The 27,309-nt window shown below is 55.2% G+C and overlaps 1 protein-coding gene across 2 annotated transcripts in view; it reads left to right on the top strand.

Annotated features, from left to right (window-relative positions):
• The first annotated feature begins 230 nt into the window (after nucleotides 1-230).
• Nucleotides 231-27,309, top strand: part of KCNK5 (potassium two pore domain channel subfamily K member 5) — a 40,512-nt gene continuing 13,433 nt past the window's right edge. Inside the window, exon 1 of one of the 2 annotated variants that reach the window (XM_019986262.2) lies at nucleotides 231-777. In XM_019986262.2, coding sequence (XP_019841821.2) covers nucleotides 592-777 — 186 coding nt within the window. In that variant the 5' untranslated portion in view covers nucleotides 231-591. The other variant, XM_019986263.2, reaches the window with a different exon arrangement.

Raw genomic sequence — 27,309 nt, 5'->3', positions numbered from 1 at the left:
GTGAGGCCATGAGACCACAACCTCTGCGGGCAGACGGGGCACGCAGCGGACCCTGGCTGTGGCCGGGGGCTGGGGGTAAAGAGCGCACGGGGTCGGGAGCTGGTTCCAGCGCGCACCTAGCGGTGACTCTGAGGCCCGCCGCCAGCCCTGCGCGGGGCGGGGCCTGCACGGGGGCGGGCCCTCGGCGGCCCCTCCTCCCGGGCCGAGAGCTGCAGGCCCGTGTAAAAGAGACTCCCGGAGGCGGGCGCGGTGCACACTGCTGTTAAGCGCGGAGTGGTGCACGTGGCTCCGGGATCTCTGCCCCGGGTTCCCTCAGCTCCTTTCCCTCCCGCGATCCGGGGACCCTCTCCCGGCCCCTTTTGTGTCCGCCCACCCCTGGCGCGAGTGAGAAGGGTCCGCACAGTTCCCCCGCGCTCAGTGGACCAACTTGGAGCCGCAACTTTGTTCGTGGAGCCGAGCCGGGTTGAACGGAGCACTGCGCATGCGGAGCTCCAAATTCAAACAGCTGTTTCCAGGGGCTGGAGGGCGGGTGGGACTGGGAGTCGCTGGGGCTAGGGGAGGCTTTCTCCAGGAGGCGGCCTCTCGGGAGCCATGGTGGACCGGGGCCCTCTGCTTACCTCGGCCATTATCTTCTACCTGGCCATCGGGGCGGCGATCTTCGAGGTACTAGAGGAGCCGCATTGGAAAGAGGCCAAGACAAACTACTATACCCAGAAAGTGCATCTGCTCAAGGAGTTCCCGTGCCTGGGCCAGGATGGTCTGGACAAGATCCTGCAGGTGAGCTGGAGGTTTAGGAGTGCTGAAGGGGAGCCCCTCGCAGCTTTGGATGACCCTCACTCTCTGTGGGTGGTCCTGGGGGGTGATCGGTGAGGATGTCTCACCGTGAGTCTGACCACTGGAATCCGTCGTTCACCCATGGACACAGGAATCAACGCACGCGCGCGGAGACTCTTTGGAACCCAGTTTGTGCCGAAAGAGAACTTAGGCTTGACCCGCGGGTGAACCAGGCCCCGAGGTGGCTCGGTGTGGGTGCGCGGGTACCTCCCTGGTTGGAGGAGGCTGTGGGGCGGATAAGGGCGTTTATCTTCCCTTGGAGACGCTCCCGGAGTTCGGGCCACCCGCCGGGTGCCACCCCCTCGCGTCTCCACCTCCCAGCTCCCGGGCCAGAGCGGCACCCCGCCGGCTCTTTTTCGGCCTTTCTTCACCAGCCCGGGGGAATGGCGCGAGGCTCCCTCGCCCCTCGCAGGGCTCGGGATGGGGGGGGCGCGGTCCGGGGCTCTGTCGGGCCTGACCCCTCCGGGATGCGGGCCGGTGGCTGGAACGCTGGAGACTCGCGCAGGCTTCCGGGAAGGCTTATCTCGTGGAGACATCCCCGAAGGGCTTGGAGTTCAACTTTGTGAAAGTAACCAGTGGAACAAAAGGACAGCACCCGGGGCGTCCCTTTTCGAGGGTGGGGGAAGGGAGGAGAGGTTGTGCAGAATGGGAGGTGTTGGGAGTTTCTCCTCCGCCTTGGTAGATTCGTATGTACTATAGTTGACATTAATCTCACTGGGATAAACTGCGGGACTTGTTTGGGGACCGAAGGCCTGTACCCTTGTTTCTCGAAGGTTCTTAACTTCAGCCGTTCACCCTCCTTGGCCTACCGTGATGGCCTCCCTTCAGTAGAACCACCAGACCTGGATAAGAGCCGATGAAGGCTCTAGGTGGTGAGGTGGAGTACAGATATTGTCCAAGGTGTGACATTTCTCTTGGGGTAAAAGAGGTCAGAAAGGAACTTTAATGAGTAACAGTGTTTAATCTACTTTGCCTCCCCAATCCTCTATGGCTGGGTATTTGTCTCTCATTTTTCCCGAAGCAATGTCCCTGTATGTAAAATGGGAACGAACCCGTCTTCATCTGTCTTTCCAGCTCTGGTCTGTTGGAAGGTTGAAAGCATTAGAAAGCATGACAATGTCTTGCCTGTGGATTCCCCTTTTTGTCCCCAAATTGATGGACACCTAAATACCCCTGGTGAGCTTATAGGTGCCTACTGGCAGCTGGTCAAATAGATTTGTCCTCTTAGGAGCCAGTGAAAGGTTTAGATTAGAAGGTTGGGTGTTGGATTTTAGTGGAGAGTCTCCTGTCTGGGAGCAGTTTCCAGGGCTGGGGGCTGTTGGGAGATGAGTTTGGTGGCAGGATGCGCTTCAGGAGGGAGCTGGGTGATGTCGCTCCTAAAAGCAGGAGATCTGGGTGGCTGCGCCTTCCTTGGAATGGGTGTCTGCCCTGTGTGTGCGTGTTGGGGAGGGGGGGGGGGTCACTTTATAATTTCCCTTGAGGAAACAATTCCTCTGGAGAAGAGTTGTTGTTTACTTTGCTCCAGGGCTTTGTTTAGAGGGGGAGGAAGGCAGGCGGGGATGATAAAGAATCGAGCTGCCCTCGAAGTGTTTCCCTCTCTGCTGCTCCTCCGCCACTGCAGGGGAAGGAAGGAAAGAATTCAAGGCTGAATGTGGGAAAATAAACTTCAAAACACGAGGAGTAGGGGAAGGGGGGGGGGTGGTGGTCTGGGCGAGGCACCCGGGTGCAGCTGGTGGTTATAGCTTTGGAGGTTAGACAGCTTTCTTAAGGTGTTGGAGCAAGCAAGAAGCCTGACATTTTTGAGGTCCTTTTAAACCCGCCAGCAATTAGCATCCCCCTGTCCCCCTCCCCCAAATCCAGCAGGTAACTTTAGGAAAAAGATTTGGGCCTCAGGCTAGTTTGACTGGGACATGCTTATAGACAGGCCAGCCTCTCAAGCCATATCCAACATGGCGAGTCCCCTCCCTTCATAGGAAAAACCCCAGAAATGAGAATGGACCAGTGGAAGCGTTAACTCAGCATTGCTTTCTGTCCACAGAAACCTGCCTGGCATTGCTCTCTGATCTGGGACTTGGGGCACTGCTTCAGGTCTCAGGAAATTGCTTTAAGGAAAATGAAAACTCAAAAATCTTCTTACCCGTCTAGCTGCTCCGGCATTTTCCACCTGAGTTCTGTGTTTTTTATCAAGTTCAGAATAATCACCTTTGTAATCCTAACAGAGTCCCTGGTTAAGAATTCCTGGGGTGGGAGCCAACCCCCTGCCCCAAGGGGGCTGTTGGAAGGGAGGGGGTGGTGCAACCTGGTTTGATGTTTCTCTTAGAGTGGAAATTTTGTGTATTCTTTCAAAGAGAGAAAGGGAGTTAAGGCCCCCTTCTTTAGATCTTTGGAAATAGTACCCCGAGTTGTCAGTTGCTTCCTCCCTCTGCATGCTGTGGTTGAACTGACGTGGAGGAGGCTGACTTTCAAACGCTCTGTGCCACACTGGCCCCAGGCCACGTGGTCGCCCTCCTTCCAGCCTTCGGAACCATCTTGAACCCTTGCTCTCAAGCCTGCTCCTCCAGCTGCTGGGTGACCCGTTCCCCCAGCCTCTTCCTAAATTGCAGAGGCTCCCACAAGAGGAGTTGGCATTGGCTGAGCACCTGGCATGTTGGGCGTTGTGGGCGGCAATCAGCATTTTACGAGAGAGGCCCTAAGCTGGTTTTGCCATCTGGCTTGGCCATTTACCCATCAAACCATTTGACTTGGCCTCTCTTTCCTCATCTGCAAAGTGAGGTTTGAGTAAGGTTTGAATCTGGCGAGGGTCTAATAAGTGGAAGCATCAGGCATTGGGTGTGTACAGGTGTAAGTGAAAACACCGAGCCTTGCACCGCTGCACACACTAGAGGACACTGACCGGGGCAACCTGCTCGGCCCTTTACCTGCCTTAGTCAGGTACTCTTTACAGCACCCTTGCGTGTTCAGATAAGGAAGCTGAAGCTCAAGGGAATGACCAGGAGGGCACACACGGACTTGGCTAAGACCTGGACATCTGCCACCAGAGCCTGCTCCTTGTCCATACACCCTCGCCCTCCCCCTTAGGCATGTGAAGCTGTTGGTCTGTCGGTGAGCTTAATAAATTGGTTCTGCTGGACTCTGGTCGGCTGGGAAATTCTATTTTCTATTTCCCCTCGAACAGGCATGGGCACGCAGGCGTCTCCTGTGTTGTGCCTGGCTGAGTCGGCACCTCCTCCCTTACAGCAGCCATCCACCCCACCCCACTTCTCCTTGAGAAGCACGGGAAAACCAGAGGGTTGGGATGCCGGGCAGGAATGAACCTTTCTCAACCTTCACCTCTGCAGCGATCCTAAACAGGAAGGTTTTCCAGGGCTGACTGTGTGCCAGGACTCTGAATAAGCACTTTACCTACGCTCTGATTTTAATCTAGTCTTCCCTTTTCAATCAAGATGAAGACTTGAAAAGATGATGTAATTTGCCCAGGTTCTTACAGTACAGGGTCAGGTTTCAAACTGAAGTGAAACTGAAGTATATTGCAGAGTATATGGGAATTAGCCAACAAGTGTTTATTAAGCGCCTGCTGCGTGTGCGGCAGTGGGCAAAGCACTGGGAATGCAAGGATGAATTAGACACAGCCAGGCTCAGACTGGCCTGCTTTGGAGAAGGATGGAAAAATCCACCTTGACAAGACAGTGCGCCAGGGCCCCCAGGTCCAGCCTGACTTTAGGGGGCACTCTCAGGAGGAGATGCCCTCCAGCCAGAGTGGGATCTTGATCATTATATGGTTTTGTTTTCTGGCAGCGCCTTACCCCACAGCCTGGAGTAGGAAATGGCAATCCACCCTGGTATTCTTGCCTGGAAAATCCCATGGACAGGGAAGCCTGATGGGCTGCAGCCTGTGGGGTCCCAAAGAGTGGGACCCAACTGAGTGACTGAGAACACCCCACGGCATGCAGGATCTTAGTTCCCCAACCAGGGATCAAACCCGTTCCCCCTGCAGTGGAAGCACAGAATCCTAACCCCTGGGCCACCAGGGAATTCCCAAGAGTGGGAACTGGGAATTTATGAGGGTGTCAGAGAAGAGAGCATCAGGATGAGATCGGTGGACAGTATCACCAATGCAATGAACATGAACTTGGGCAAACTTCAGGAGATGGTGAGGGACAGGGAGGCCTGGCGTGCTGCAGTCCATGGGGTCGCAGAGAGTCGGACACGACTGGGTGACTTAACATCAACAACAAAGCAGGAGAAGAGCGGGAAGAGGAACCTAGCAGAGGGCCAGGAGGGAGACCACAGGCTTCACGATGTGGTTCTTGGGGATCCTTTGTTTCCTGGGGGTGCAGGGGTCACCCCAGGCCCTGCCCTCTGCTGGCCCCATCCCTAACCAGGTTTTCTTGGACTGCTCACAGAGCTGACCCATTCCTGGAAGCCTCTTGGATCCCACCGACCTCCTTACCTGCCTTGTCCTCTTCTGAGGTTTTCTGTCTGTGCCCAGTCGCTCTCCTTTTATCTTCTGGGCCCTTCACACTCCCCCACACATATTCTGGTCCATAGAGTAAGGCTGATTCCAACATTGAGGTTCTGACACCAATCCTCCTCCTAAAAGTTTTAAAAAATTTAACTACGAATCATGTAAAATTACATCTGACCGAATGCTCAGACTGGGCACATGACTTGAATTTGGTGGTGGGGGGCGGGGGGGAACCTAGGGTTAACATGAAAGCCTCTTTTGTTTCAAGCCTTGCTGGAAATTGTAAAGCGCACTGGTCCACTTAACTGCCTTTGTAAGTAAAGAGCGCACAATCGATCTTTTGATTATCCAGGATCGCAGAAGCCTCCGGGTCATTCATTCGAAACAACTCTCACCGTCTAGGAGTGCAGAAGTGGGAAGTGGAGAGGTTGGTTTTTTTGGAGAGGAAACAGAAGAGGTTCTTTCCTAAAGGCTCTCGTTTTCTTATTTTTGTTCAGCTCAACGTCGGGGGCAGCCAAAACCAAAAAAAATTCTCAGATTGATAAATCTGCTTTCGTTAACTACTCTGGTTAGAATTTTAACAGTTAAGGTGAATTTTTATTGAATCGTTTTGAGAGTTTTACTAGAGCCCTTAGGATGACTACAGATGGCATAGTAATAGAGGCTTATTGAAGGCAGAGATTAGCAAGTGTTGAAAGGTTCTCGTGGGGGTTGGGGGAGTCCTATAGGAGGGGGGCACAAGGGAGGTGATGACTGCGGCTTCTAAGTGTTTTCCTGGGGTTTTCCCCTATTTATAGTCTGGCGTTTAAAAGAAACACAGTCCTCCGATTTTGGAGGCGTGCTTGGCTGGCTCTGACCTCAGGCCAAGAGCTTTCATCTTGAACTTGGTTGTTTGCTGTTAGATTGGCCTCAGCCTGTGTGTGGTGAGGGGGCGGAGGAAGCAGGGGACAGGGAAGTACAAGGCTTTGGGGAACAGGGAAGCCAGGCTCCTGAGACGGAACCCCAAGGAGAGTCTTTGTACAAATTGAGATGCTAGAGTCAGAGAGAACGGAGTGGCCTCTATCGCTGGGGTGATAGAGAGAGGCCCGGTGAGGCCGGTGATTGTAGGAGAGCATGAAATAGCATGTGAACACCTCCAGATGTTCCTTTGGGGGAGTGGAGAAGATAGAGGCGAATCCCTTTGGAGATTTTTGCTGAGAATCCGTCCGGACCCCTGGAATAAGTGGAGGAGCCCTGACCTCCTCGTTCTCCCCAAGGGTGCGTTGACACGGATAAGAGGACCTGCTGCTCTCAGGCAGGCGTCTTTGTCCCCGTGCCACTTGGCTTATCGGTGTGGGCCCCTTACTGTTGCTGAAAGAGTCACCATCCAAGCTGTGTGTCTGTTGGTGACGGGTGGCCTCTGAATGCATGGCACTATATCACCTTCACAGGTTGCTTATTGGAAACAGTGCTTGACACACAGGAAAGCTCATTAAGTATTAGCTGCTGCTGCCACTGAGCTTCTAAATGCCACTTCTACGCGATGCCCCTTCCATACCCCAGTGTAGAGGGCACGGAGTCAGGTCTTCCTAGAGCAGAAGAAAGGGCAACTGACTTTCTTTTCTTTTAATTATAGTGAAAAACACATATCAAAGTATACACTTTTTACCTTTTTTTTTTGAGTGCTGTTCAGTAGTGTTACGTGTATTCATGTTACCATGAAACATCTCCAAAATTTTTTCATGTGGCAAAACTGAAACGCTAGACCTGTTAAACAGCTCTCCTTCCCCCCACCCACCCAGGGCTGTGTGACTACCATTTTACTTTCTGTTTCTGTGAATTTGGCTACTCTAGATACCTTACAAGTGGAATTGTATAGTGTTTGTATTTTGGTGTAAAATGGGGCAACCGCTATGGGAGACAGTATAGAGATTCCTCAAGAAATTAAAAATAGACTGCCAAGTGTGTGTCTGTGCTTCTTGCTCAGTCGTGTCTATTTCTTTGCAACTCAATGGACCAAGGCTTGCCAGGCTCCCCCAGGCAAGAATACTGGAGTGGGTTGTCATAACTTCTTCCAGGGGATTTCCAGACCCAGGGATCGAACCTGGCTTTCCTGCATTGCAGGCAAATGCTTTACCGTCTGAGCCACCAGGGAAGCTCACATGACCCAGTAATTCCACTTCTGGGTGAACCACCTTTGTATTTATTTATTTGAAGATTTTTTGGGGGGGGGGGGATGTGGACCATTCGTCTTTATTGACTTTGTTCCAATATCGCTTCTGTTTTATGTTTGTTTTTTTTGTTTTGTTTTGTTTTTTTGGCTAGGAGGCCTGTAGGGTCTTAGCTCCCCAACTAGGGATTGAACTCGCTGTCCCTGCATTGGAAGTCGAAGTCTTAACCACTGGATGGCCAGGGAAGTCCTTCCGCCACCCTTGTAAAAAAGCTAGAGAGAGGGTAGGATGGAGCATCCATTTTCATTGCAGCCCTCCTCGGGGAGGTGTGAAACTGCCTGATGGTTCTGGGCTGCAGCCACTGGACAGAGGGGTGAGGGTCAGATGACCAGGCTGTCTGGGTTGAGCCAAAGAATTTGAACTCACCAAATTTTTGCAATTTTCCAGTAAGGGAGTAAACAGCATTTCAGAAAGATTCCTCTTCCTTCAACAGCTGTTTGCAACTTAAAAGAAGTGGAGCATTCTATTCTAAACTAACGTTTCTGTGGGCGGATCCTTTTACCCCCTTGTTGTTCTGATAAAGATGTCTCCTCCCTCTCTCCTGATGTGAGGGAGTGTGGTTTTCTCTACCAAAGCCCACAGAGCTCCCAGCCCCATAAAAGAGCCCACCCACACTCCCTTACCCAGCTTGCAGTTAGGGCACCGCTCTCCCTCCTTGTTGGTCCACGTCTGGGTCCTCTCCACTGATGACGTTCCCAGTTCCCAGAGGGCGCCTTAGTTGCTTCTTTTGGTAATCGTGGGGGGTGGGGTGCTCCAGCTCTGTATAGCTGCCTGAGGTGTCTCGCCTTTTTGTGAGCAATTCATCTGACACCCCAAACCTCAGAGACCTGGGCAGAGTTGGGGGATCACAGGGGGACCCCTGCCTGCCAGCTGTCACTTTGGTGTGACAGAAACCTAACTTCAAAGCCCCAGAAACCAGATGGGGGCTTAGCCCTCTGGAGCTCCATCTAGCTGGGGAGAGAAACAGGGCTGTGGTGGTGAAATGAGGGGAAATATAGTCCTGGTGCCAAGTGATGGGTTGCAGATGGTGAGGCTGGAAAGATGGACGAGGGTCAGGGGGCCTCGGAGGAGTCAGTTCCTGTTTCCTGAGGGCTGCCTGTAGAGCACTGTGGCCTGTGGTGGGGAAGGATCTGGCTCTGAGCACAATGTTGTGCCTGCCCTCAGGGAGCCCATACTCTAGAGAAAGACAGGTAAAGAGCTTGTTACCTGAGTGGTGTTCATAGGTGCAGCTGGAGGTTCCAGGCGTGTACTCTTGAGAGGTGAATTTCTGCTCTTGAACTTAAAGTGGAGGGGAGAGCATTGAGGTGGGCAGAAGCGATGAGTGGAGTGGGCTGCAGCCCCCGTGGACTTTCTGCCAAATACCTCCCAGGTGCCAGGCTGGTTCTTACCTGATCTCATTGAACCTGTCCTGTGGGTTAGGTGTTAATGCTCTGCTGAGGTCAGGGGATTTGCCCAGGATGGCATGGTTAGCTAGAGGCTGAGAGTTACCCTGCCTTGCTGATTTCAGAGCCTTGGATCTGAAGGGAGGTAGAGTCAGGAGGTGGAAGTGATGAGAGTGAGCAGGGATTGGGGCCCCGGGTGCAGTTACTGAGCACTTGCTTCACCACTGGCAGTGGGAATGGTTTGTGTGCATCATCTCGTAGTCCTGGGGCAACCCTCTGCTGGAGGGTTAGCAACCCCACCTTAGGGCAAGAGCAGCAGAGTGGCTCCTACAACTTCACTCTTTTGCCCGAGACTGTACAGCTAGGAGGTGGAAGAAAATGGATTTGAGCCCAGAGCCCACACTATGAAACATACAAAAACAAGGAGCAAAGGCACGGAGGTGGGAAAGTACAGGGTGTGTGTGGTGGCTGCAGAACCCTAGGGTGCATCGGGAGGTTCTCTGTGTAATTGGCTGAATACTTAGCCATGTGACTTTGAGCAAGTCAGTCTCCTAATCTGTGAAAGGGGACTACAGTATAGCATTGCCCTCATTCCTGCAGAATCCATGTAAACACACTTGAGCAGCCCAAGCAACTGGTGATTTCCTCTGTTAGCTGCTGCTCTTGTTACCCAAAGCTTGGCCTCTCTGTACACCAGTCCTGAATCAAATCCCAGAGACAGTTTTGGCTGAAGTAGAAAAGGATAGCTTTATTGTGTTTTGCCAGGCAAAGGGAAACACACTGAGCCTCTGCCTCGAAAAAAATAGGTGTCTCTCGAAAAAATAGGTGTCTCTCATCAAAGAACTTGATAAAGGTTTAGAATAGTGAGTCGAAAGTGGGGTCTCTTTGATGGGATTAGGGTGTGCAGAGTTTCGGGTGGTCAACTCCTAATATTGATAAGTTTCTCTGGTCCCTTTAATCTTGCCTCAGGTTGTTCCTTGGCTGCTCCTTCCCTGATTAGCCGCTGTTCCAAATCTGCCCTTTGGAACTCGGGGAAGGTCATGGAGGCTGGAGTCTTGCCTACAAGAAATGGGGGACAGAAAGACGTCCAAGCCTGGGAGTCCCACAGGGCCGTACTTGGTTTCACTCTGGCACCTCCATCTCTGGGCTAGGGGCTGTTCCCGATGCCTACTTCAGGCCCCACCATCTCTTGAGCTCCCAATCTGGGGATGGAGACACGGATGATAAAGCCCACCAGAACTCCTGGTGGAGTCACCCACCATTTTTCATTTCCTGCAGACTCACCCACCTCCCAGGAGAAAAGGAAGGTGTATCGCCTCTTGCCTTCCAGCAGAGCCCTGCCTCCTCCTCTGGAGAAAGGGGACGAGTCCTGGCTTATCCCAGGCCTGGGTTAAACCTCTTCCCTTCTGGAGGATCCTGGGTCCAGATGACCTCACGGGTGACATCCCTGGAGGGTTGGTCACACCGGATGTGGGGTCTAAGTTGTGCCCTCCTTGGGGTCAGACACCACCCACCTCCCCTCTCCGTGGGTCCTTGATAGCCAGGTCCCGTTGATTGGCTTTGAAGTGTACATTCTGTTTTTCCCCTTCTCTCTAAATATTTGGGTTTCCTGCTGAAATATTTAGGCAGGATTGTGTACTTCTGGCTGTTGTCACCTCCCATGGCACTCTGTAATCAGGCTGCCTAGCTGGCCCCTCCTGTTAGGAAGAGGCTTGCCCCCAAGCTCTGTGAGAAGAGGCAGGGAGGGGCTGACCTGGGGGCAGGGTCAGCCTGGCTCTTCCTGTAGCCTAGTGGCTGGTCCTGTGGGTTGCCTGGGGACTGGTAGGCCACAGCAGCTGGTGAGGACTCAGTGGAGCCCCTTCCTCTGCGTGTGTGCCCAGTGCTTGGGGCCAGAGCTGGGGCTGGGAAGCCCTTGTCTGAACCACTGTGCAGGGAATAGCTGGTGCTAACTCGAGTTCTGATTCTCCCTGCAGTACTGGTTTGTGCTTTGTGACCTGGTCAGATTTCGCCTCTCTGGACTCCACTTCCCTGGACTCTGTGTGTGTGGTAGTTGCTTAGTCGTGTCCAACTCTTTGCAACCCCATGGACTATAGCCTGCCGGGCTCCTCTGTCCATGGGATTCTCCAGACTAGAATACTGGAGTGGGTGGCCATTTTCCTTCTCCAGGGGATCTTACTGATCCAGGGATCGAACCTGGGTCTCCTGCATTTGCAGGCAGATTCTTTACTATCTGAGCTATAGGGAAGTCCCACTTCCTTGGAGTAAGTTCATCCATTCATTCAAGAAGGCTTAGCAGGCCTCTTAAATTAGGCCTAGCTAGACTGCATACTTCTCTGCTAGATTGCACACTTCCCTGGTGGCTCAGACAGTAAGGAATCTGCCTGCAATGCAGGAGACCCCGGTTCGATCCCCATGAAGTCACAATGAGTCGGACACAGATGAGTGACTAGCACACACATACCCAGCATAGACCACGGGAGCTCCATGTGGGCATGCCCCACACCCTGGAACAGGAGCCTCCCTACCTGGGTTCTAGCCTGGTAAGCGACTTGCTTGGAATCTGTCTGTGGGACCCCTGGGTGCCCAAGCAATGTACCTGGCTGTGGTTGGGAGGCAGACAGCTGTGTGGGCCTTTGGGTTGGAAGTCTAGTCACAAGGGACCCAACCTCCTACAAACTCAATGGCTATGAGTTTGAGCAAACTCTGGCAGATAGTGAAGGACAGGGAAGCCTGTCGTGCTTCAAGTGCATGGGGTCGCAAAGAGTTGGATATGACTTAGCCATTGAACAACAACAAGCCTCCTGTAAGGTCAAGGTGGTTACCTGGGTAAACTGAGCCAGGACAGGCTCTGGCCCCAGGGAGCAGAAGGGAGGCGGCTTTATCAAAATTAAGCTGCATGAGGTGGGGCCACGTTGCCTGGTGGTCAAGCATAGGCTTTCAAGTCACACAGCCTTCGAAAGCTGGACCCCGAGCCTCTGGCTTCATCAGAAAGTGATGGTTCCCATCTCGCTGGGCACAGAGACCACCCAAGGACTCATGTGGAAGGTGCACTCCGACCTTTTCTCCTTTGAGGGACTTTACAAGACCAACAGCTCTGCCTCTCTGGGTCTGTTTATCTCCAGGAGTCCCCTTACTCCTTTCCCCTGGGATTAGCAAGACCCCTCGTAGTGAGCAGGCGTAGCAGGCCTGTCCTCCCCACGGGGGGTGATTTCTGCTTTCAAGGAACTTGAGACAGAGTGGAGACCCATTCCTTCGTCCGTGCGGATGTTTACCCAGTGTGTGTGCAGGCCTGGTGGAAACCTACCACAAAGAGGATGAGCAGGTCCTCCCGCCTGTCGGGGAATGTCCCCAGACCACATGCCCTGGAAACCATGGGGGCACGCGGACGTGCAGGGGGGCGGGGGGAGAGGCAGGGAGGAAGGAGGAAGGCAGGGCTGTTGCTGGCCCTTTGGCATGACTGCAGCCTGCCCTGGGCCTTTTCCACCCCTCGGCCCTCCCGGGGCTGAGCTGACTGGGATGTCGGCCCCAGGGGATGGAGCAGGACTGTTGCACAGTGTTGCCTGCAGCACCTGGGTGACCTAGGGTTTGCTCCCCCTGCCCCCCTCGGGTTCCCACCCTTGGCCTTACTACAGGCTTCTGCACAACCAGTCCTCTGAGGTGCCTTCCTGTGACCTCTCTGAGGTCTGACTGGGGAATGTCATCCCATTTGCTTGATGGGAAAACTGAGGCCTGGTGAGAAGCGTTTATTCACTTATTTATTTTGGCTGTGGTGGGTTTTCTTTGCCACATGCAGGCTTTCTGTAGTTGTGATGAGTGGGATCTCCTCTTCATTGCGGTGCCCAGGTTTCTCATTGCAGTGGCTTCTCATGCACCTCAGGTTCTAGGCTCACAGGCTTCAGTAGTTGTGGTGCACGGGCTTAATTGCTCCACGGCATGTGGGATCTTCCCTGACCAGGATTGAACCTGTGTCCCCTGCATTGCAAGGCACATTCTTAACCATTGGACCACAGCCTTTAAATCAAAGCCCTGAACAGCCTTTAAATCAAAAATCTTCATGTGTGTTGGATTGCAGAGCCTTTATTTCACTTACACTAACCTGGCCTGATTTCCTAACCTGCCCCACCCCAGCACACCCTTTCCTGGAGCACCAGTTTCCCTACCCACTAGTGAGTTTTTCTGGAATAAGAGGCAGAGGTTGAAATTGTGGTCAACCCCTTCACCACACAGGGTTTGGGGGGCCATCCAGAGCCTGGGGCAGAAATGACCTGATGCCTCACTGGTCCTTCACAGGACCCTGCTCCCCAAGGGTTTGAGCCTAAGGAGGTGTTGTTGGCTGGTTTCTTGGAGGCTGGCAGGGATGGGGGAGGAGGAGGGCCTGGCTCTGGGTGCTCCTCCTGGCAGCAAGTCATAAAATGTGAAGCCGTAGGGAGCTTAGTGGTTATCTAACTAGCCTCCCTTTACAGTCCTGGAGCCAAGGCCTTGGGAGGTTATGTAACTTTTCCAAGGTTACTGTGCTTTCCAGGGTGGGGCAGGTACAATAAAGGAGTAGGTATTGCTAAGTGAGGCAGTTGGGGAAGGCTTCTTGGAGGCAATGGCCTCAGAAAGTGGGAGGTGATCACTGCTGCAGCAGTTAGGGATTCTGATAGAGTTGCATCAGGACCACCGATTCAGAAAACCTGTCATGGTTTCCCCCGCAGACTTAGACCACACGGGGGGAGCAGAGTCCAGAGCACATGGGCCACTGCACAGACCTAGGCTCTGAGTCCGATCCTTGCCAAGAGCCAGGGTCCTTGCAGCGGCCCCAAAAGATCTAGACTCTGCTCCCCGTGGGGTCTTGCTTCTGTCTGGATCCCTATGCTTGATCCCTGCTGCAGACTGGAGGCCATGCCCCTAGGGTGAGGGGGCTGTCTAAAACCCTGCACGCCCACAGCACGTCTCAACCTTTACCAGGAACTCAGGACTGTGTCCGCTGATGATGTAAGTCACCTTGCAGTTGGTGGCAGAGAGAGGCGTTCCAGCCGTCACTCGACAGCAGGGACCGCAGCTGGCACCTGGTGAAGGAAGGGCAGGTGGGAGCCGCCCCACACCGCAGGGACTCCCGACGGGGACCATAGGCGCTGTGCAAATTCATGTGCAGATAAGACAACTGAGGCAGAGGATTAAATAAGTCTTTCCGGGTCACGCAAAAGCTAGTTAGTCGGCCTGAACCCAAGCCTCTGGGTTCAGAGCCTGGCAGAGTTGCCCCGTTTAGACTCCGTGGTGTCCTAAATCAGGGCCTCTTTTACCAGCTGTGCTGGGCCACCAGCCCCTCCTAGAGACTGGCTTTCTCCTTGGACCCTGTTGGCTCTGGCCGCCCCCTCCCCGCCCCCTCCACCCCGAAGCACACCGGGCTTGCTCACTGGCCCTTTGCTGGGCACCGCTCTCTTCAGCCTTTGTGGGTCCTGACATCGCTGTTTCCTGACCTGGTTCAGGGCTGTTCACCATTTGCAGTGTGAAAGGTTTGAAAGCAGGAGAAACCTGGGTTAGGTAAGTAGGTGCCACAGTTCAGGGCAGGTGCCGTCAGCTCCATCCCTGCCCCCCAGCCCGCTCCCCTGGCCTCCTTATGGACCTGTCAGGCCCTGACCCTGCAGGATTTGTGGGTCAGGGCACCCAGAGTCCAAGCTTTCAAGAAAAAAAATCAAAGACCTGGAAGGGGGAAGTACAGCTTGCCTCTTGGCCATGGGGTTCCTGTCTGAATCTCCCCAGCAGCTACAGCCACACTTGTGACTCGTCCCCCACTTGGCTTCCCCAGGGCTAACCCCTCGTGGGACTGTGGTCTCCCCCTGGGGAGGGGACAGCTCTTGCCTTGCCTTTCCCGCCACCCGCTCAGATCTGTCTGCACGACTGGGGTCAGGCTGGCTATTTTACGGCGAGCAGAGGACCCCCAGGGTGGGTGAGCCCTTGGCTTGGGTGCCCCTTGTGTCTCATTCAAGGTTCTTGCTCCCCCCATGCCTCTGGCTGCAGGACGGCACCTGTTCAGACTCTCCGGAGGAGAAAGAACAGCAGCCCCGTGCCCTCCCCGTAGCTCCTGTTCAAATAAAACTCTCTCGCCTGCCTCCCGGGTCGAGGAATGCATCCTGACAGTGTTAGCTTTGGATGTGTGCCCTGCACCGCCCACCCCCACCCCCAGCATCCCGCCCCCTTTGGAGCAGCGGGTGGAAGGGCTGCCTCTGGCCAAGGGAGAGTGCTGAGTGGGCTGAGCTCGCTGGTGCAGTAATGTCTTGTCAGCACCCCCCGGGGAGCAGGAAAAGGGAGGGTGTCCTGGTTATCAGCTTTTCAACACCCTACCTCCCCAGCCCCCGGGGACTCGAAGACAGCCGGGTCCTGGGCCTGGCTGAGCGGACTTGCTGTGTGACTAGGCAGGATCCCCGCCTCTCTCTGAGCCAAAGGATTTCTTCACTAAGGCCAATTAGAGTCTCACTGAACACCAGCACTTTGCCCAGTGCTAGTTCAAGGTTTGTGGGAATTATGAGCCATATTTAGACATTAGCCTTGCCTTTGAGGTTGGGCCAGGCCTGATGGCTCAGTTGGTAGAATCTGCTTGCAATGCGGTAAACTCAGGTTTGATCCCTGGGTCAGGAAGATCCCCTGGAGAAGGAAATGGCAACCCACTCCTGGAGTATTCATGCTTGGAGAATTCCATGGACAGAGGAGTCTGGTGGGCTACAGTCCATGAGGTCACGAGAGCTGTACGTGACTTACCTACCTACCTACCTAAGGCCCTGCGATGTATATGAAGGATTATGCAGGTGCAGCAGCCTTTCATATGCTCCGAGGTAGAAATGTTGCTGTAGGTGGGGGTTGGGGGGAGATGCCAGGGAGGGCTCCCCTGACCTCGAGGGTTGCCTTCTATTGAGCCCCCTCATTTTCTGAGCACCTCCTTGCCCCCACATTAGAGCACATTGCTCTGGGGTTGTGCCTTGTCTGCACCCCTTCCCCCCTCCCATCAGGCCCTCGACTGTGCCCCACTAGATCTGAACTCTCGCTGTGTGAGAGGGTAATGATTAATGGACATCCGAGCCACGATGCCATATCTCCCTCTCCTTTGGCCTCTGTCTCCCAGTCCCCACATCCCAAAGATAGGACCGTCAGAGCCCACCTCCAATCTGGAAAACTCCTGTCATTCCAGAGGGGGCCGTGCCTGGCCAGATTCTACCCCGACCCCACAAGAACTCTGGGACGGCCCCCTACCCCCACCCCACCCTGCTGCTGTGCACAATGCACCTGAGCCGGGCACTCTGTCCTCTGTTGGGGTAGGTCCATAGGTTGCCTGGAGAAGTGCGTCAGTCCCCCTCCCCCACGCCCTGCCCCCTCCGCACCCCAGGTGTGCGTGTCTGGACCCAGAGCTGGCTCCCCAGGCCCGCGCCAGGGCAACTTCCAAGTCATGTGGGGAGGCTAGAGGGGGCACTTTTGAGTCCTGCTCCAGACAGTGCCCGCCTCCACCAAGCCAGGGGTTCAGAGTTCACAGGTTTCAGTGAACGGGCACGCCTGCTCTTTTTGGAATGCCCCAGAGCCTAGAGCTGCCTGATCCCCTGTCTCTCCTACTTGCTCTGTGTTGGAGTCATTGTGTACAAGTCTGAAAATTTTCCCTTCCCGAAGCTGGTTTCTATCTGTGCACACACTCTCCACTCCCCACCCCCACAGCACCCCGCCACGCTTCCCTGCCCCACCCCACTGCTCTGCTTATAGTTGGACCCCTGCTTATTGAGCGACCCGGTGGGCTCTGACCTGGGGACTGGAAGACCCTCAGACAGACCAGCAGGGGCATCTGCTGGGGGCCTGGAATAGGGGGGTGGGGGTTTCCAGGGCTTCAATTTGGTGTTCTCGGTGGGGCTGAGCCATGAGCCAGACTGGAAGTGAGACAGAAACGAGATGGGGGTGAGGGCAGCCCAGACTCGTTTTCGGAGTTGGTGCCGAGTTAGGGTTGAATCACTGAAACTCGATGTGAAATCAGAAGGCGAGCAGCGCTGAATTGGAGGCAGGGTTATTGATGCCTTTTCTTTCTCTGCCTCCCTAATTTTCTGAAATGCTGTTGTATTGCAATTGTACTGTGAGAAATTGGATTTTCTGAAAGGGTAAGATGCATCAGCCGCTTCTACCCTGGCTATTTTTAATGCGTGAGGTACACAAAGCACAAATAAACATGGGTTTAACCACGGCGCACACTCTGAAAACCAGTATCACTTCTGAAATTGCTAAACAATGTGTGATTGTTTTTCAGTTTAGCTGCCAGAGGGCTGACTTCCTGGGCAGCAGGGCTGTTGACCACTTTGAAGAGAAGGGTCTCAAAGACTGGGGAAACCAGGCGGGCTTTCAGTGTGCAGACCAAGAAGTCTGAGATTGGACACAGTCTGGTAGTCACCAAGAAGAGAGAATGGTTCCCCAGGAGAAGGCTTGCAGAGCTGGGGGAGTCCCAGGAGCTGTCCCCTGTGTTGGGGTCAGTGTCTCCTACAAGGAAAGGGGTGCTCCAGAGACCAAGGCCTCAGTGTATATTCAGCTCTTACAATTCCCACTGGGGCCCAGGAAGACTTTGCCTCCTTGCCTTTTGGGATGGACCGTTCCCCCCAACCCCACCACCACCACCACCAAAAAAAATATACCACAGGCAAAGGAAAGATTTGGGACAGCCCACGACCACACATGTCATTCAGAGTCAAGAGTACGCTACAGACCGTGACCCAAGGCTTGGGTGAGCCCTGGGGGTCCAGGGGAAAGCAGGCCCTCCCTGCCTAAGTAGATGTGCTGTGTCTGACTGCATCAGTATGGTAATCACCACTCACAGGCCACAAATCGGTTTTAACATGATGTTACTAACTATTGTACCTGTTTAGTTTTTAATTAAAATTAATAAAATTTAGAGACTTCCCTGGCAGCTAAGACTGTGCTTCCGGTGCAGGATGGGGTGTGGGTTCGATCCCTGGTCAGGGAGCTAAGATTCCACATGCCGCACAGCATGGCCCCAAAATTAAAAAAAAATAGAATTAATAAAATTTGAACTTAGTTCCTCTATCACACTGCCCACGGTCCGAGGGCTCAGTAGCCACAGGGTTCCCTCAGCACAGAGAGTCCTACTGGGCAGTGCTAGAATGCTAGTGGAGTCTGTTGAGGTTCCTAAGGGCACATTGGCTTCTCTTGGTGTCTCGTTAGATTCCGTCCTGCTCTGGGGTGGGTGAGGGCAGAGCTGGCCAGCAGCCTTGGAGTGGGGAGGGTGATGTGCTGAGAACCCATAGATGGAGCAGGTTGCCCCGTCCCCCTCAGCGGGACACTTGCAAGCTCCTCGGAGGTGAGCATCCCCCAGACTGGTTGACGGAAAGCGTGGGTTTGCCAGGGTCTGTTGACTGTCCTGCCCACTCCGTCCCTCCAGACTCAGATGAGTGTGTTTGGCAGGGACTGTCCCGGCCTCGCCTTGGCTTGCCTGCTGCTCTCTCCTGCTGTCTTCCCATGTCGTGTAACGCCTCCCATCTGCCTGTCTGTCCTTAGATGCGAGGTCCAACTGGGAAGGGCCTGTGTATTGTTGTCTCTTCTTTTGTGCTCAGCAAGTACTTAAGGAGTCAATCGACCTGAGCTGCGTAGTGCGAGGAAAGATTGCCTGGGACTCTGGTCGCATCCCTCCTTGGGTTAGCTTAGGTTGGGTGGTTGGTTCTGTACGGGCACTGGGGGCTGGTGTCTGGTCAGCTGTGGCGTGTGTACTGGGCGTGTGTGAAGGACAGGGAAGCCTGGCGTGCTGTAGTCTGTAGGGTCGAGAAGAGTCGGATGTAACTTAGTGACTGAACCACAACCTAGGGGTGGGAACAACTCCAGAAAGGGGAATGGCTCAGGGCCTCCTAGTGGGAGGAACGGTGAAAGGAGCCCCATTCCATCTGGTCCTCACGTCACCCTGCTGTTTCTGGGAGGTGACCCATGGGGCAGAGGGCAGGCTGTGTCTTGGAAGCCCACTGCTAGGTCTCTAGTTTAGACCTAAGCGGCCCAGATGAGACTGCCATCTTCAGCAGACCTGGGGGTAAACGGACCTCCCTGGACAGACCTGAGAAGTCGCCATGCCAGCTGCCACTCAAAGTATTTCATGAGAAACTTGGTTCTGCAGGGGGGCAGGATGTAGCCACTTGAGGAGCAGGTCTCGCTCCCCCGCTGACCCTTTCGTGACTTGGAAATCTGCTGGCATTTGCCTTCCTGTCTTTGAGCCTCCCCTGGCCACACACAATGCACCGGGAGGCTGGGAGAAAGCCTTACCGCCGACAGCAGCAGGCATTTAGAAACTAGGAGTTCCAAGTCGGGGGCGTCTTCAGCTTTATTGGCGCACCTGCTTCATGCTCATCACGTTCATGTCTATTGAGCCTTTCGACCCATAACCCTGTGAATTGATGGGGGAGGCGAGGGGGCAGCACTGTCTTCCATCAGATCAGTCAAGAAACTGAAGTCATGATGAGGAGGGCCAGGAAACAGCTAATACTGTGCAGGCCTGGGTGTCAAAAGTTCCTGCACGATCCTAGGAAGGTTAAGGGCTGCCAGAGCCTGGGTGGGTGTTAGGGGGGTTAAGCAGGCTTGGAAAAGGCCCTGGCTTAAAATCACAGCCCTGGTGAAGGAGAACGAGAGAACGTGTGGCCTGGTCTTGGTCCTTCTTGCCTCCCGGTGTCTCACCATGGGGCTGTCTCAGAGTCTGGGTTCTCCCACTGCACCACTGGGGGAGTTTCCATTTCCTGTGTCCTCGCCTGTCCCTGGTCCTGGGCCCCAGGTCAGAGGACGGGAGGTTTTCCTAACCCCCACCACAACCCCTCCCCTCAGCTCAGCCTCTAGAGGTGTGAAGAGGGTTGGCTGTACTTTTCCATACCTTCGTACAAAACAGTTCTGTGTTGCTTTACCCTGGTCATGCCCCAGTCAGCCCACGATGGGGCGGCGGAAGTGGGGTGGCCTTCTGTCCCCCAGGGTGGAAAAAGCAGAGGTAGCTGCGCCTTTGTGCTTTATGCTGGGCAGCAAAGGCAGGGGTGGTGGGGTGGCCGGGGTGGGGGGCACGGGTTGCGTGTATCGGGCTCTGTTCCTTCCCCCCTATTTGGGGGTCTCTTTCATTTCTCATCTCTGTGATCTCCAGATAGGGCCCTTGGTGGCTGGAGCCCTGATTCACCTGGTGTGGTGCCATGTCTGTGTCCGGCCGCTCGGCCGGGGGCTTGAGGAGTCTGCACCTCAGGGCATCCGGCCCAGGGATGCTCACAGTTGTCAGCAGCGTGGTCTTGGCCCTGGTCTCTCATTGTGTCTTCTGGCGGTGAGAGCCATCGAGGCAGAAGGCTCCCCACCCTGCAGAGAGTACCACTCACCCCAAGACCCTTGTGCCAGCACGCTGGTGGTTCCTTGTGCGATTTATTCCAGAGACGATGGAGACCAGCTGTTGTCCGTCTCCAGCTGGAGACTGAACCAAAGGAAATGGGCTTGGACTGCAGCCGGTGGGGGGATTTAGGTTGGAGGCAGACAATAAGGAAGGGTTTTGTGGCAGGTGGCTGGCTCTCGGGGCTCCTGCAGGGGGCTTTGTGGAGAGGGAAGAGGGTCAGGTCAGGTCATGCGTGGAGGCAGTAAGGCCAGGCTGGGGCAGACAGGGGTGGTTTGTAATAAACCGACAGGGAGGGTGACCTCATAGGTATGGAGCGGCTCTGCTGCTACTCCTCATGCAGGGCTAATACCACCGCCTGGTATCTTTCTGGCTTTTTCTTGTTTTCATTAGTGAAGAGGTTTACAGTTTAACCACCTGGTCATCTTAAACAAATGATGATAAATGGGTAGACTTAATAATCCCTTATCGTCAGAACCCTAAACTTCAAGGATGGGCAGTTACTTATTACCTGGAGCTGCGGCCACAGCGAAGGGACCGGGAAAGAAAGAGAGGCAGATGGAGAGACCGCTCTCAGGGCCCCTGGGTGGGGACAGTTTGCTGGGGGTCTGGGGTGTGGTCCTCTGAGGGCCAGAGGTGAGGGTGTCAGCCACATCCTTCTCCCAAGGGCACGGGCATACCCGGGTGGCATGAATGTGGGGTTGGTGGGGGCAGCTTTCATCTCCTGGAGAGGGGGATCCGGGGGTGTTGGTTGCGGGGGAGCCTTGTCCTCAGGATCCCAGGAAGAACAGAGCTTCATTTATTTCCCCCTCCCCTGCCTCCAGGCCCCCACCCTTCATCACCCACCCGCCTCTTCCCTCCGGAATCCTGATGGTTCCAAAGTCTGCTGTGCAGCTGAGTCACCAGGGCTGGGACCTCTGGGGGCTCCAGACTTGCAGACAGGTGGGGTGGGGTGGGGTGACAGGCACACTGGGCAGAGAAACACAAAGCCATCACCCTGGGCCGGCCATCTCTGCCAGGACTGCCCATCTCATCCAGCCGGAACCTGTGTTAAATAACAGAATCAGCAGCACCCACCTCCGTGCCCTGGAAGGGGTATGTCTCGGAGACTGAGTCCCTCGTTTGGCCAATACTGAGTACCTGCCAGTGCCAGGTTCTGGGAATGAGGAATGAGCGAAACCTCTTTCTCTGAAAGCCTTCAGAGCTTGTGGTCTACCAACCAGACAGCAGATCCTAATAGAGCATCCTGGGGTGTGGGGCGATAAGTGCTGTCCCAAGCTCTGATCTTCCTTCCAGGTAGTGGCCGCCAGGAAGGGGGGGCGTTCCTGGTGACCCCTGCCCAGCTCTGTGTCTACAGCTCTGGAGGCCCTGTGCCCTGGGCACAAACCCCAGGAATGGAGAGGACCTCACCAGCCCCCTGTTCTTCCCAGTTTACTTCTCTGCCCAGCACACGCCCTGTATGCCCAGCACCACTACACATCATTTCACGTAATCTGCATCCCAACCCAAGAGAGTCTTGGTGCCCCCGCTTTCCAGAGGTGGAAGGGGAGGCTCAGATTGGTGAGAGGGCATGCCCCAGGTGACCCGCTGGTGGGCCATGGAGCCAGGGCTTGAAGCCACGTGTGTCTGCGCCAAAGTCCAGTCTTAGCTCCTCTGCCCCGGGGCTGCCTGCAGAGGTTCCCGACTTGACGGGTGTGGTTTCCCAGTGGGTTAGCTGTCCCAGCGTGTGTCGTCCAGGCTGCTGTGAAGACAGGGAAGGGAAGCTGGCACAGGGAGGGGGCTGCTGATGAGCCCAATCTCCGTCAGGTCGTCAGCCCAGGACCGGGAGACGGCGGATCAGCAATTCCTGTGACCTCCTTTGTGGCCTGCTTGAGCGCGGTTTTTAGAAACCTCGAGGGGCTGGTGGCTTCCCTTGCTTGCTCCTTGTCTCTGGGGAGGAGGCGGGCGACACAAGCAAACACTCATCTGATAGAATCGCAGGATTAAACCTTACACCCTTTTATAGCTCTCCGTCACCCGTGTCTGCCCCTCTCCTGTCACTCACCTTCCTTGCTCCACTTTGGTTGGCATTTCTGAGCCTCACCCCAGGTGGGGGGCGAGATGGATAGTCAGCTTGTTTGGTGGAGAGGGCCCTCCACTGAGAGTCAGGGGGCTTTCGGCTGGTTCTGCTCTGTCCTTTGTCGTGAGCTTGCTGTGTGACCTCTTCTGTGTCACTAGCCCTCTCTGATCAGTTTCCTCAGCTATGAAATGGAAATACAGTGTCCACGTTGCTTGCCTAGCCTACAGGGTCTTGAGTCTCGAATGAAATTAGGGCCAGAAGAGTTGCTGGTAGGAAAGATACCTGATGAATGGGGTTTTGGCCAGAAGGAGGGAGATGCTGGCTCTTCCTCCAGAGCCTTATTACAAAGGAGCTGAATGGGGCCCAGAAAGGTTTGTCAGCTTGGAAAGAATAAGCCAGGAGCCAAATCCACCGCAGGGACCTCTCACTCCCTGGCGACCCACACCCCTATGGGGAAGGAGGGCCTGTTGGAGGGGTCCTGGCTGATTAATTTCCTGCCTTTGAGTTGTTGGCCCAGAAGTTGGGAGATGTCTCTTGGTATCCATCAAAGTAGAAAGACATCCACATCCCCAGGATCTAGATTCTGGGGCCAGGGAAGGGGCCTGGTCATGAATCCAGGCCAAGCATCCCAGACAGGGCAGAGATGCCAGCATAAGGCCATAAACCAGGTCACAGCCACCCCGGAGCACGGCAGTGGTTGTGATTTGGGGATCAGGAAGCTGCAGGTGGGTGAAGGGTGTCCTTCTTGTCACTTAAGCCTCACTGGACGTGCCACCTGCCCCGAGTCCTTCAGAAAATGAGGCAGGGAGTGGAGTCTGAGAACACGGCTCTGCGGGTCATCTGGTGTCTCTGTTTGGGCGGGCGGGGGTTCTTTGCTACTCCCCCGGGTCGCTCTCGGGCAGCACAGCTGTGGCACCAGAACTGGCCCTGGAGGTCCCCTGTGTCCGCTCACACCGGGATTTCCAGCGTCACTCATCAGCTCGGCCCTCCAGGTGCCTGAGAACACTTGCTGACATCCCATCCTGAGCTCCGGCCCCTCCAGCCCTAGTCTGTTTGCTTTAGCCAAACCCACAGCCTTCTAGTGGGGCAGCCGATCCCTGCAGGGCTCTGCCCTGGCCTCCGCTCTCATGGAGAGGCGCCCAGCTGCCCCAGGGGAGGAGGAGGCGTGTTACCGACCCAGCCTGAGAACAATGGGGGCAGGGTCACCTGCCTTGTTTTCATTGTCCCTCCTGAGAGCAGACAGGCTCCCGGGCCTGAGAAAGTCGGAAACCCAGGTTTCTGCTGAAAACGCGCTTACCTCTGGCCCGGGCTTTCCCCACGACCGTGAGACCTCTCCGTGCCTCTGGGCTCCGCAAGCTGCTGAGAGATGGCCCTGGAGGGGAAACCCAAGGGCAGATGGGAGGACAGCCATCCATCGCTGGCTGCCGTGCTGACCCCTGGGGCGGGCTGGACTGGGCCTTCCCCGTAACTAGAAGAGAGGATGGTTTGGGTCTGGGACGGTGGTTTTGAAATGGGCTGCACATGATATTAGTTATCTGGGACAGCTTTTCAGCAACTTGGTTCCCAGTCCACACCCCAGACCATTTCTGTCTGAATCTCCCAGGGTAGCACCCAGGCAGGAGTATTTCCCCAAGCTGCCCCCAACCCCTGGTGGTCTCCACCTGCAGCCTGGTTAAGAAGCAGTACTGGTGACCCCTCCCTTTGGGAGATGTGTTGCGGGTGGGGTGGGGTGCCTCTTTCCACCTTGCCTGATGAGGATGTGTGGGTTTCTGGGGTTGGGGAGGGATTGTATTTTGTACCCCAGGGCATCCTCCGGTTGCTGTTTCCTCCCTGGGCTGAGGGAGGGCAGCCTGGCTGGCACCAGGCACAGTCCTTTAGGGACCAAGGCACAGTGAGGCGCCTTCCTCATCCTGCAGTGGGGTCTGGGGGGATCGAGGAAGGAAGTGGGGTGAAGAATAAGACTCGCTTCTGACTCAAGCAGCCTGGCTTGCTGGGGCCTCGGGAAGAGCTGGAGCTGGTGGCCAGTAGGCTGAATCCTGAGAATGAAAATGTATTTTCTCAAATGGGCTGTGGATTTTTTTTTTGCGGGGGAGACAGGGAGAATGGAGCTTGGGAGGTGCTGAACTAGGCTCAGAAGTTATAGTTCTGGACAAAGGAAAATATGAATTATACAAAAGTGTCACCTGCTTAGACAGGGGGACCCCTGTGGTCCTAAGCCAACTTTGGTTCCTGGAGAAACTCAGTAAGTGACCTGAACTGAACCAAGGTCTTCAGACCCTACCTTAACTTCCTAGTGTACCAACCAAGTCTCCAGCAATTTGTCTTTCCTTCTTGGCTCCCCTGGTGGCTCAGATGGCAGAGAATCTGCCTGCTGTGCCAGGGACCTGGGCTTGATCCCCAAGTCATGAAGATCCCCTGGAGAAGGGAATGGCTTCCCACTCCTGTTATTTCTTACCTGGAGAATTTCATGGACAGAGGAGCCTGGCAGGCTACAGTCCACGGGGTCACAAAGAGTCAGACATGACTGAGCGGCTAACACTTTCTTTCTACTGAAAACGTAATAGGTATTCGGGTAGACACTGGAGCGGGCTTCCCTGGTGACTCAGTGGTAAAGAATCTGCCTTCCAATGCAGGAGACTCAGGCTCAACCCCTGGTCTGGGAAGATCCCCTGGAGTAGGAAATAGCAAGCCACTCCAGTATTCTTGCCTGGGAAATCCCATGGATGGAGGAGCCTAGCAGGCTGCGGTCCATGGGGTCGCAAGGAGTCGGACACGACTGAGCGACTAAACAACAGGCGTCGGAGCAAAACCGAAAAAGCAGATAAGCAGGATTGGAGCAAAAGTGAAAATGCAGATAAGCAAAACACAAGTCTACAAAGTCCACACTGCAAGGGCCCGGGTCAAGTCTTAACAGAGACAAGATGGGGCCCTGCCCCCACGTCCCTGCACCTGCCCCACAGACACCTGCTGTCCGCCTGGGAGAGTCAGGGCCGGGGGAGCCGGGCCCACAGCTGGGAGGCAGGTGTCAGGGTGGTGCCGTTGGGCCCCGGCCAATGCCCGGCTCCTAAACCAGTCCTGCCCTCCGAGCCACACCTGGTCACCTGGGCTTCGGGGAGCGGGGCGGGGGAATACCGAGGATCCTGCGCATCTTGCCTCCTGGCTGGGGAGCTGGAAGGCTGAGCCCCGCACCCACGTCACCCCCACTTAGCAGATGAAGGGACGAATCACCCGTGAAGCTTGTTAACTGCTTGCTGGGCACCTAGGTCAACCCCAGGGAATACCTGTGAGTGAGCTCCAGGTGTTGTGTTTATTTAAACTCCCAGGTGGTTCCACTGGGTCAGGGGAGAGCCCCTGCTCCAGGGGCTGGGTGGCATCCACTGTCTCTGAAGACTAGCCCAGTGCCCCTCTCCCACCCCGTTGGGGTAGATACTTTTGATGCTTTTGAACCATGGTGTTGAAGACACTCGAGAGTCCCTTGGACTCCAAGGAGATCCAACCAGTCCATCCTAAAGGAGATCAGTCCTGAGTGTTCATTGGAAGGACTGATGCTGAAACTGAAACTCCAATACTTTGGCCACCTGATGCTAAGAACTGACTCATTGGAAAAGACCCTGATGCTGGGAGGGATTGAAGGCAGGAGGAGAAGGGAACGACAGAGGAGGAGATAGTTGGATGGCATCACTGACTTGATGGAAATGAGTTTGAGTAAACTCCGGGAGTTGGCAATGGACAGGGAGGCCTGGCGTGCTGCAGTCCATGGGGTTGCAAAGAGTCGGACACGACTGGGCGACTGAACTGAACTGAGGAGCTGAGTCAGCCTGAGCCCGGCAAGTGAGAGGAGTGGAGATAATGGAGGGCTCAGATAATCGTCTTCACACCTCTGATTTGTCCTGGGAATAAGAGGTTAACAGGTGCTCACCTTCTCGCCAAGACACTGATAGTGTAGGTCTGCTGGCAGTCCCTGAAAGACCTCAGAGGGAGGGCTGGCCACACAGCTGGACTGCGAGCTCTACCCACTGCGCCCCCCCAACCCCGGCCTCTCCCCCTCCTCACGCTGCCACAGGGCGCCCCAGTGCATGGGCTCCGGGGTCCCCCCCTGCTCTCCTCTATCCGCTCATCAGTTTGCAGTGTTAAAGAACGTGAGAAGCATTGCTCTGAACAAGCCCAACTTGTTCAGCATCTATTTGCCTGAAAAGTGCCTATGATAGGTTTACTTATCCCCACTTTTGTCTGTTAAGACTCTCCCCGCCCCGACCCACTGCCGCAAACTCCCTGTGGGGTCGTGACCCCACCCCAGCCCCCTTCCCTGAGGATGGATGTACAGACAGACGTGGATATACAGGAAGAGCCCAGCCCAGAGACCAGGGGGTGGATGGGCATTGGGCTGACAGTGAAGCCGGGGGATGTCTTAACTGGGGCTTTAAGACTAGGGTTCAGAGAAGCCCTCATGCCTGGCCTCCGCCCCACCATAGCGGGCACAGGGTGGGGGATCAGCATGTGTCCTTACTCCGCTGTGCAGGCGGCCGGCCAGGGTGGCTGGGAGCCCCTAGAAGGCAGAGGTCCAGAGAGATGGGCTGTCTGAGGGCTGCGGTGGTGCGTCCTGGGTGTGCCTCTGTTTCCCTGCCTCTGCTTCCTGGGGGGAGCCTGGACACACACCCGACCCTCAGGCCTCCTGACTCCAGGGGCCCCTACCTGCTGATCTCATCCAGGCCTGGCCTCCAGGTGCAGAGACGTAAATTCCACGCCCTTGTGGGCCCGCAGTCCCCTGCCGGGGTGTCAGGTCACTGCTGGGGCTGGTTTCCTGAAGGCCACGTGTACCGTGTGGTTGCAACTCTGACTGCAGTTACCTTTATTCAGGGCTTCCGGGGTGTGTTCAAGAGTGGGTGCCGTTTTTGACCGATGGAGAAATTAAGGCTGATAGTGTATGATTTACACAGGAACTTGGTGCCAGCACTTGAGAGAGGACTCCCTGCCCACTAAGTAACCCCCAGGTCCGCCTCACA

The sequence above is a fragment of the Bos indicus genome, chromosome 23, assembly GCF_029378745.1.
Source record: "Bos indicus isolate NIAB-ARS_2022 breed Sahiwal x Tharparkar chromosome 23, NIAB-ARS_B.indTharparkar_mat_pri_1.0, whole genome shotgun sequence".
Lineage (NCBI taxonomy): Eukaryota > Metazoa > Chordata > Mammalia > Artiodactyla > Bovidae > Bos > Bos indicus.
This window is presented reverse-complemented; position numbering and strand designations above follow the sequence as displayed.